The 12,194-nt window shown below is 48.7% G+C and overlaps 1 protein-coding gene across 1 annotated transcript in view; it reads left to right on the top strand.

Annotated features, from left to right (window-relative positions):
- LOC132835049 (fatty acid-binding protein, intestinal-like) overlaps positions 1-8,068 on the top strand; it is a 52,461-nt gene extending 44,393 nt beyond the window's left edge. The window contains exon 5 of the mRNA XM_060854309.1: positions 7,798-8,068. Coding sequence (XP_060710292.1) covers positions 7,798-7,866 — 69 coding nt within the window. The 3' untranslated portion in view covers positions 7,867-8,068. The remainder of the gene's footprint in view (positions 1-7,797) is intronic.
- Positions 8,069-12,194: the final 4,126 nt, after the last annotated feature.

The following is a 12,194-nucleotide window of genomic DNA, read 5'->3' as shown; positions in this document are numbered from 1 at the left end:
TACACCCATCCAACACCCCACTCTCTCACACACTGTACCCATCCAACACCCCACTCTCTCACATACTGTACCCATCCAACATCCCACTCTCTCACACTACACCCATCCAACACCCCACTCTCACACTATACCCATCCAACTCCCCACTCTCTCACACACTGTACCCATCCAACACCCCACTCTCTCACACTATACCCATCCAACATGCATCCAACACACTATACCCATCCAACACCCCACTCTCTCACATACTGTACCCATCCAACACCCCACTCTCTCACACACTATACCCATCCAACACCCCACTCTCTCACATACTGTACCCATCCAACTCCCCACTCTCTCACACACTACATATCCAACACCCCACACTCTCAAACTACACCCATCCAACACCCCACTCTCACACACTATACCCATCCAACACCCCACTCTCTCACATACTGTACCCATCCAACACCCCACTCTCTCACACTACACCCATCCAACACACATCCAACACACTATACCCATCCAACACCCCACTCTCTCACACACTGTACCCATCCAACACCCCTCTCTCTCACACTACACCCATCCAACTCCCCACTCACTCACACACTACATATCCAACACCCCACACTCTCAAACTACACCCATCCAACACCCCACTCTCTCACACACTACATATCCAACACCCCACACTCTCAAACTACACCCATCCAACACCCCACTCTCTCACATACTGTACCCATCCAACATCCCATTCTCTCACACTACACCCATCCAACACCCCACTCTCTCACATACTGTACCTATCCAACACCCCACTCTCTCACACTGTACCCATCCAACACCCCACTCTCTCACATACTGTACCCATCCAACACCCCACTCTCTCACACTACACCCATCCAACACGCATCCAACACACTGTACCCATCCAACACCCCACTCTCTCAAACTACACCCATCCAACACCCCACTCTCTCACATACTGTACCCATCCAAAACCCCACTCTCTCACACTACACCCATCCAACTCCCCATTCTCTCACACACTACATATCCAACACCCCACACTCTCAAACTACACCCATCCAACACACCACTCTCTCACACACTGTACCCATCCAACACCCCACTCTCTCACACACTGTACCCATCCAACACCCCACTCTCTCACACACTATACCCATCCAACTCCCCACTCTCTCACATACTGTACCCATCCAACTCCCCACTCTCTCACACACTACATATCCAACACCCCACACTCTCAAACTACACCCATCCAACACCCCACTCTCTCACATACTGTACCCATCCAACACCCCACTCTCTCACACTACACCCATCCAACTCCCCACTCTCACACTATACCCATCCAACACCCCACTCTCTCTCACACTACATCCATCCAACTTCCCATCTCTCACACATACTATACACATCCAACAACCCACTCTCTCATACTGCACCCATCCAACTCCCCACTCTCACACACTATACCCATCCAACACCCCACTCTCTCACACACTGTACCCATCCAACACCCCACTCTCTCACACTACACCCATCCAACACGCATCCAACACACTATACCCATCCAACACCCCACTCTCTCACACACTGTACCCATCCAACACCCCACTCTCTCACACTACACCCATCCAACTCCCCACTCTCTCACACACTACATATCCAACACCCCACACTCTCACACTACACCCATCCAACACCCCACTCTCTCACACACTGTACCCATCCAACACCTCACTCTCTCACATACTGTACCCATCCAACATCCCATTCTCTCACGCTACACCCATCCAACTCCCCACTCTCACACTATACCCATCCAACTCCCCACTCTCTCACACTATACCCATCCAACATGCATCCAACACACTATACCCATCCAACACCCCACTCTCTCACACTACACCCATCCAACTCCCCACTCTCTCACACACTACATATCCAACACCCCACACTCTCAAACTACACCCATCCAACACCCCACTCTCTCACACACTGTACCCATCCAACACCCCACTCTCTCACATACTGTACCCATCCAACACCCCACTCTCTCACACTACACCCATCCAACTCCCCACTCTCACACTATACCCATCCAACACCCCACTCTCTCACACACTGTACCCATCCAACACCCCACTCTCTCACACTATACCCATCCAACATGCATCCAACACACTATACCCATCCAACACCCCACTCTCTCACATACTGTACCTATCCAACACCCCACTCTCTCACACACTATACCCATCCAACTCCCCACTCTCTCACATACTGTACCCATCCAACTCCCCACTCTCTCACACACTACATATCCAACACCCCACACTCTCAAACTACACCCATCCAACACCCCACTCTCACACACTATACCCATCCAACACCCCACTCTCTCACATACTACACCCATCCAACACCCCACTCTCTCACACTACACCCATCCAACACACATCCAACACACTATACCCATCCAACACCCCACTCTCTCACACACTGTACCCATCCAACACCCCTCTCTCTCACACTACACCCATCCAACTCCCCACTCACTCACACACTACATATCCAACACCCCACACTCTCAAACTACACCCATCCAACACCCCACTCTCTCACACACTACATATCCAACACCCCACACTCTCAAACTACACCCATCCAACACCTCACTCTCTCACATACTGTACCCATCCAACATCCCATTCTCTCACACTACACCCATCCAACACCCCACTCTCTCACATACTGTACCTATCCAACACCCCACTCTCTCACACACTATACCCATCCAACTCCCCACTCTCTCACATACTGTACCCATCCAACTCCCCACTCTCTCACACACTACATATCCAACACCCCACACTCTCAAACTACACCCATCCAACACCCCACTCTCACACACTATACCCATCCAACTCCCCACTCTCTCACATACTGTACCCATCCAACTCCCCACTCTCTCACACACTACATATCCAACACCCCACACTCTCAAACTACACCCATCCAACACCCCACTCTCACACACTATACCCATCCAACACCCCACTCTCTCACATACTGTACCCATCCAACACCCCACTCTCTCACACTACACCCATCCAACACACATCCAACACACTATACCCATCCAACACCCCACTCTCTCACACACTGTACCCATCCAACACCCCACTCTCTCACACTACACCCATCCAACTCCCCACTCACTCACACACTACATATCCAACACCCCACACTCTCAAACTACACCCATCCAACACCCCACTCTCTCACACACTACATATCCAACACCCCACACTCTCAAACTACACCCATCCAACACCCCACTCTCTCACACACTGTACCCATCCAACACCCCACTCTCTCACACACTGTACCCATCCAACACCTCACTCTCTCACATACTGTACCCATCCAACATCCCATTCTCTCACACTACACCCATCCAACTCCCCACTCTCACAATATACCCATCCAACACCCCACTCTCTCACACTATACCCATCCAACATGCATCCAACACACTATACCCATCCAACACCCCACTCTCTCACATACTGTACCTATCCAACACCCCACTCTCTCACACACTATACCCATCCAACTCCCCACTCTCTCACATACTGTACCCATCCAACTCCCCACTCTCTCACACACTACATATCCAACACCCCACACTCTCAAACTACACCCATCCAACACCCCACTCTCACACATACTGTACTCATCCAACACCCCACTCTCTCACACTACACCCATCCAACACGCATCCAACTCACTGTACCCATCCAACACCCCACTCTCTCAAACTACACCCATCCAACACCCCACTCTCTCACATACTGTACCCATCCAACTCCCCACTCTCTCACACACTGTACCCATCCAACACCCCACTCTCTCACACACTGTACCCACCCAATACCCCACTCTCTCACATACTGTACCCATCCAATACCCCACTCTCTCACACACTGTACCCATCCAACACCTCACTCTCTCACATACTGTACCCATCCAACACCCCACTCTCTCACACTACACCCATCCAACTCCCCACTCTCACACTCTACCCATCCAACTCCCCACTCTCTCACACACTGTACCCATCCAACACCCCACTCTCTCACACTACACCCATCCAACTCCTCACTCTCACACTATACCCATCCAACACCCCACTCTCTCACACTACACCCATCCAACACGCATCCAACACACTATACTCATCCAACACCCCACTCTCTCACACACTGTACCCATCCAACACCTCACTCTCTCACACTACACCCATCCAACTCCCCATCCTCTCACACACTACATATCCAACTCCCCACTCTCTCACACACTGTACCCATCCAACACCCCACTCTCTCTCACACTACATTCATCCAACTCCCCATCTCTCACACATACTATACACATCCAACAACCCACTCTCTCATACTACACCCATCCAACTCCCCTCTCTCTCACACACTACATATCCAATACCCCATACTCTCAAACTACACCCATCCAACACACCACTCTCTCACACACTGTACCCATCCAATACCCCACTCTCTCACATACTGTACCCATCCAACACCCCACTCTCTCACACTACACCCATCCAACACGCATCCAACACACTGTACCCATCCAACACCCCACTCTCTCAAACTACACCCATCCAACACCCCACTCTCTCACATACTGTACCATCCAACACCCCACTCTCTCACACTACACCCATCCAACACGCATCCAACACACTGTACCCATCCAACACCCCACTCTCTCTCACACTACATCCATCCAACTTCCCATCTCTCACACATACTATACACATCCAACAACCCACTCTCTCATACTACACCCATCCAACTCCCCACTCTCTCACACACTACATCTCCAACACCCCACACTCTCAAACTACACCCATCCAACACCCCACTCTCACACACTATACCCATCCAACACCCCACTCTCTCACACACTGTACCCATCCAACACCCCACTCTCTCACACTACACCCATCCAACATGCATCCAACACACTATACCCATCCAACACCCCACTCTCTCACACACTGTACCCATCCAACACCCCACTCTCTCACACTACACCCATCCAACTCCCCACTCTCTCACACACTACATATCCAACACCCCACACTCTCAAACTACACCCATCCAACACCCCACTCTCTCACACACTATACCCATCCAATACCCCACTCTCTCACACACTGTACCCATCCAACACCCCACTCTCTCACATACTGTACCCATCCAACATCCCATTCTCTCACACTACACCCATCCAACTCCCCACTCTCACACTATACCCATCCAACTCCCCACTCTCTCACACACTGTACCCATCCAACACCCCACTCTCTCACACTACACCCATCCAACACGCATCCAACACACTATACCCATCCAACCCCCACTCTCTCACATACTGTACCTATCCAACACCCCACTCTCTCACACACTATACCCATTCAACTCCCCACTCTCTCACATACTGTACCCATCCAACTCCCCACTCTCTCATAGTACACCCATCCAACTCCCCACTCTCATACTATACTCATCCAACACTCCACTCTCTCATACACTGTACCCATCCAACACCCCACTCTCTCTTACACTGTACCCATCCAACACCCTAGTCTCACATACTGTACACATCCAACTCCCCATCTCTCACACACTACACCCGTCCAACTCCCCATCTCTCACACACTACACCCATCCAACTCCCCACTCTCTCACACACTACCTCCATCCAACTCCCCACTCTCTCACCCATTATACGCATCTAACTCCTCACTCTCACACACTATACCCAAACAACTCCCTACTCTCACACACATGATACCCATCCCACTGCCCACTTTCTCATTCAAACTCTTCCCATCTAATACCCCCCACACACGCACACACACTATACCCATCCAGCTCCTCGCCTTCTCCCACACTGTTCCCCATTAACCCCTCACTCTCCTACACACTACACCCATCCAACTCCCCACTCTCTCACCCACTATACCCATCCAACTCCCCATCTCTTACCAACTATACCCATCTAACTCCCCACTCTCGCACATACTATACCCATCCAACTCCCCACTCTCACACAAACTATGCTCATCTAACTCCCCACTCTCGCACACATTATACCCATCTAACTCCCCACTCTCTCACGCAAACTATAACCATCTAACTCCCCACTCTCGCACACACTATACGCGTGCAACTCCAACCCTCTCGCACAAACTGTATCCAACTCCTCACCCTCTTACAAACTGTAGCCTATTAACCTCCCCACCCTGTCTCATACACTGTACCCCTTTAAGTTCCCCATCCTCTCTCACACACAATATTCATAACTCCCTACACTCTCACACACACTGTAACCATCCAACTTCCCACCCTCTCACACATACTGTCCCCCATTAAACTCCCCACCCTCTCACACATACTGTCCCCCATTCAACTATCTACTCTCTCACACACACTGTCCCCCATTAAACTCCCCACCCTCTCACACACACTGTCCCCCATTCAACTCCCCACTCTCTCACACATACTGTCCCCCATTAAACTCCCCACCCTCTCACACACACTGTCCCCCATTCAACTACCTACTCTCTCACACACACTGTCCCCCATTCAACTCCCCACTCTCTCACTCACACTGTACCCCATTAAACTCCCCACCCTCTCTCACGTGCAATATTCATAACTCTCCACCCTCTCACACACACTCTAACCATTCAACTCCACACCCTCTCACACACTGTACCCCATTAAATTCCCCACCCTCTCTCACACGCAATATTCATAACTCCTCACACTCTCACACACACTCTAACCATTCAACTCCCCACCCTCTCTCACACGCAATATTCATAACTCTCCACACTCTCACACACACACTCTAACCATTCAACCCCACACCCTCTCACACACTGTACACCATTAAACTTCCCATCCTCTCTCACACGCAATATTCATAACTCTCGACACTCACACACACTCTAACCATTCAACTACCCACCCTCTCACACACTGTACCCCATTAAACTCCCCACCCTCTCTCACACGCCATATTCGTAACATCCCACACTCTCACACACACTAACTATTCAACTCCCCATCCTCTCACACATTGTACCCCACTAAACTCCCCACCCTTTCTCACATACTCTACTCATATAACTCCTTGCCCTCCCTCAGGATCTGTAGCCCATTAAACTTCCTACCCTTTTTAACACACTATACCCATCCAACTCCCCATGATCTCTCACAATCTGTACCCCATTAAACCTGTACCCTCTCTCCTCACGCACGCTATACCCCATCCATTTCTCTAACCTGGTAAACAAACAATATCTTTCTCCAAAACCCTGAGTTTATGCTGGTACTCTTCACCTTTCTTCCAGTTTTGGCCCTTTGTTCCTGTTCAACGACCTGTTGTTATCCATCATGGAAATTCTGACCAGTCCTCTTTTCCCAGCTACTGACAGAATTCCACCTTGAACGTTTTCCTCTGGGATCAGTCTGTTGATAGTTCAACAATGGAGTCTATGTCTCTGGGGCATTTGCACCAGCAGAGTGTGTCTGTCTCTGAGCCCATTCCCACCTAGAGTGGGAGTGCCTGTGAGCTCATTCCCACCATCAGGGGGTATGCTGATACGTATTTGGATTTTTAAGAACCGACTTTTAATTCCCTGCTGTTTTAAAATTCTTTCCCCTAAAAATGTAGATCATTAAGATTGATGGACAGGAATCTAAAAGAGTCTTCAAGAAACAGTGTACATCCCCCAAGAGCTGAGAAGATTCCGTTCTGTGCAATTCATCCATTCAATCTACAACACACGCAGCGTCGCATTTCACATTGGAGCTGATTGTGAACACTCTGCATTAGTACAGACTTTATCAGCTCACTTGAATGATGGAAATTTTAAGTATGTTAATCCTTTTCATAATCATAGAACCAAGTTTAACCAATAAAGTAGAAAGAAAATGTCACTCAATCTTCTTTTAAAAGAGTCAGCTTTGTGGAAGTGGCAGTAGTTTTGCCTCTGGGTTTACTGTGTCCTTCAAAGACTTGCACCTTAATTCTTGTTCTGAGATTGGGGTCCCTGACTTACCATGGGCACATCCAACCACACCCCCACATTGCATCTGCACCCAGTGTGCAACAACATTTATGGCGAGGTGGCCAATTCATGTTCAGAGTGCCAGCCTGCCCTTCGGTTAAAGACAGTGGGTGCGCTCCCAATGCCAACAGGCTAATTGGTGGGAGCTTTAGTAAAGCCGGCTGCCAGTGCGAGAGCTGTAACAGAGAGGATGTCTCAAGAATATTTAATGGTGCACATTTAGTGTCCAGCTGCCCACTTGAGTCACACCAAGCCAGGATCTGCACCCCATACTATTGTTCTCGAACCGCTACATTCAGGACATGACCCAGAGGAAAGGGCAGCTTATCCCTGAATCAGAGACCCTAGGCATCTGGAGGTGTTGGTGGACATGATCATAGAATCCAGACAGTGGAGAAACAGGCCATTTGGCCCAACAGGTCCACAAAGGGTAACCAACCTACACCCATTCCCCTACATTTAACCCCTAACTAATGCACTTTACCCTATACATCCTTGAACACTATGGGCAACTTAGCATGGCCAATTCACTTAACCTGTACATCTTTGGTTTGTGGAAGGAAACTGGAGCACCCGGAGGAAACCCACACAGACATGGTCAGAATGTGCAAACCCCACACAAACAAACAGTCATCCAAGGCTGGAATCAAACCCTGGCATTGTGAGGCAGCAGTGCTAACCACTGAGCCACCATGCCATTCTGTGTTAATAGAGAGATGGACTATACCTTTGCAACTTAACACCACAGAAGCCACAAAAGCCAGACTCAGCCAGCCTGGACCTGATTTGCATTCCAGGTCAGTGCTGTGTCCAGGTGCAGGAAGAAGGCCAATGATCTTCTGCGTTCCACACAATTATGTGCCACCATCTGAGAGCTCACACTCAGTTGGCTACCATTCACTAACTCTGGCACTGTGCACACCTCTCCCCAGCAATCACGGATTAGAACACTCATTGCATCATGTATCATGTTGACTCTAAAGAGATGGTGTGGGGGAGATGGAGTTCAGATTTTGTGGACATTGATGTGGGACCAGTACAAACTAGACAGACATCATGAATTTATTTGCCGAGCCAGTGTGCTTTTTATCTGCAAACCTTTTGTCGGCTCGTTAGGTGACATCATCAGTGCATCTTTGATAAGGTATTGGTGGTCTGTCCCACCTGGTATTTATATGTCTCTGTTTGTTGGTACTTCTAGTTCGGTATCTGTGTGGTTTGTAGACAGGGTCCAGTTCAATGTGTCTATTGATTGAGTTTTGGTTGGAGTGCTGGGCTCACAGAACTCTCTGGTGTGTCTCTGTGTTGCCTGTGCTAGGATGGTTACATCATTCCAGTTGAATTTGTGTCCTTTGTTGCCTGGGTGGTTGGAAATGCGAACGTGCTGGTCATGTCTGGCAGTGACGAGCTGATGTATGTGCTCTTGAATGGTCAGTTTTCTTCCTGTTTGCCCTATGTCGTGTTTTTCACAGTCCTTGCAGAGTATCTTGTCGAGAGCGTTTGTCCTGTTGGATGTGGGTGTTGGGTCTTCAACCTTTGTGAGGAGCTGGTGTAAGGTGTTGCCGATTTGGGGGCCACGAAGATTCCTAGGAGTCTGAGCAGTTGAATGATTATCTTTGGTATGTCTTTGATGTATGGTATGGTCACTATCGTGTCTGGTCATGTAGGGTTTGCTTCTTTGGGCTTGTCCTGTAAGTACTGTAGGATAATGCTCATGAGGTACCCATTTCACTTAAATCCCTTGAATAGGTGTTCCAGTTTTGCCTCCTGGAGTTCTGGATTGTTGCAGTGTGTCCATGCCCATTTGAATAGTATTCTTTTGTGTTCCGTTTGTGGGTGTTGGTGTGTTTTCTGTTATCGTTCAGTATCTGGTCAGTATGGGTGTTCTTCCTGCACACACTGGTCTGAAGTTCCCTGATAGGTGTGTGTTCCACTAATATGTCCAACCAGGGGAGTCTGCTGTTGTTTTCCTCTTCTTTAGTGAATTTAATCCGGTGAGGATGATATTGATTGGGGTGGGTTTCTTCCAGTCATAGAGTCATAGAGATGTACAGCACGGAAACAGACCCTTCAGTCCAACCCATCCATGCTGACCAGCTATCCCAGCCCAATCTCGTCCCACCTGCCAGCACCCAGCCCATATCCCACCAAACCCTTCCTATTCATATACCCATCCAAATGCCCCTTAAATGTTGCAATTGTAACATCCTCTGGCAGCTCATTCCATACACGTACCACCCTCTGCGTGAAAAGGTTGCCCCTTAGGTCTCTTTTATATCTTTCCCCTCTCACCCTAAACCTATGCCCTCTAGTTCTGGACTCCCCGACTCCAGGGAAAAGACTTTGTCTATTTATCCTATCCATGCTCCTCATAATTTTATAAACCTCTACAAGGTCACCCCTCAGCCTCCAACGCTCCAGGGAAAACAGCCCCAGCCTGTTCAGCCTCTCCCTGTAGCTCAGATCCTCCAACCCTGGCAACATCCTTGTAAATCTTTTCTGAACACTTTCAAGTTTCACAATATCTTTCCGATAGTAAGGAGACCAGAATTGCATGCAATATTCCAACAGTGGCCTAACCAATGTCCTGTACAGCTGCAACATGACCTCCCAACTCCTGTACTTAATACTCTGACCAATAAAGGAAGGCATACCAAACGCCTTCTTCACTATCCTATCTACCTGTGACTCCACTTTCAAGGAGCTATGAACCTGCACTCCTAGGTCTTTGTTCAGCAACACTCCCTAGGACCTTACCATTAAGTGTATACGTCCTGCTAAGATTTGCTTTCCCAAAATGCAGCACCTCGCATTTATCTGAATTAAACTCCATCTGCTACTTCTCGGCCCATTGGCCCATCTGGTCAAGAGCCTGTTGTAATCTGGGGTAACCCTCTTCACTGTCCACTCCACCTCTAATTTTGGTGTCATCTACAAACTTACTAACTGTACCTCTTATGCTCGCATCCAAATCGTTTATGTAAATGACAAAAAGTAGAGGACCCAACACCGATCCTTGTGGCACTCCACTGGTCACAGGTCTCCAGTCAGAAAAACAACCCTCCACCACCACCCTCTGTCTTCTCCCTTAGAGCCAGTTTTGTATCCAAATGGCTAGTTCTCCCTGTATTTCATGAGATCTAACCTTGCTAATCAGTCTCCCATGGGGAACCTTGTCGAACGCCTTACTGAAGTCCATATAGATCACATCTATCGCTCTGCCCTCATCAATTCTCTTTGTTACTTCCTCAAAAAACTCAATCAAGTTTGTGAGACATGACTTCCCATGCACAAAGCCATGTTGACTATCCCTAATCAGTCCTTGCCTTTCCAAATATAAATGCATCCTGTCCCTCAGGATTCCCTCCAACAACTTGCCCACTACTGAGGTCAGGCTCACCGGTCTATAGTTCCCTGGCTTGTCCTTACCACCCTTCTTAAAGAGTGACACCACATTTGCCAACCTCCAGTCTTCCGGCACCTCACCTGTGACTATCGATGATACAAATATCTCAGCAAGAGGCCCAGCAATCACTTCTCTAGCTTCCCACAGAGTTCTTGGGTACACCTGATCAGGTCTTGGGGATTTATCCACCTTTAGCTGTTTCAAGACATCCAGCACTTCCTCCTCTGTAATCTGGACATTTCTTTTAATGATGACAAAGGTGTCATCTACATACTGGATCCAGAGTTTGGGTTGGATGGTAGGAAGGGCGGTCCGTTCTCAGCATCACATTATTGCTTCTGCTATCAGCCCTGATGTCGGGGAGCCAATTGGTGTGCCATTAATTTGTCTGTAAATGTAAAGTGGGTTGTGAGGCATAGGTCTAGTAGTTTTAACATGCTGTTCTTGTTGATGCTGCTGGTGTCACATTATCCTAGTAACCACTTTGTCCAATAACATGGCAATGGTATCCTTGGCTAGGTCAATGTCTATGGATGTGAAGAGTGTGTCACATCAACTGAAATCATTCTGACATCCTCTTTCATTGTGGTATTT

The sequence above is a fragment of the Hemiscyllium ocellatum genome, chromosome 43 (genome assembly GCF_020745735.1).
Source record: "Hemiscyllium ocellatum isolate sHemOce1 chromosome 43, sHemOce1.pat.X.cur, whole genome shotgun sequence".
Classification (NCBI taxonomy): domain Eukaryota; kingdom Metazoa; phylum Chordata; class Chondrichthyes; order Orectolobiformes; family Hemiscylliidae; genus Hemiscyllium; species Hemiscyllium ocellatum.
Note: the sequence above shows the minus strand (reverse complement) of the source record. Positions and strands in the feature narration are given on the sequence as shown.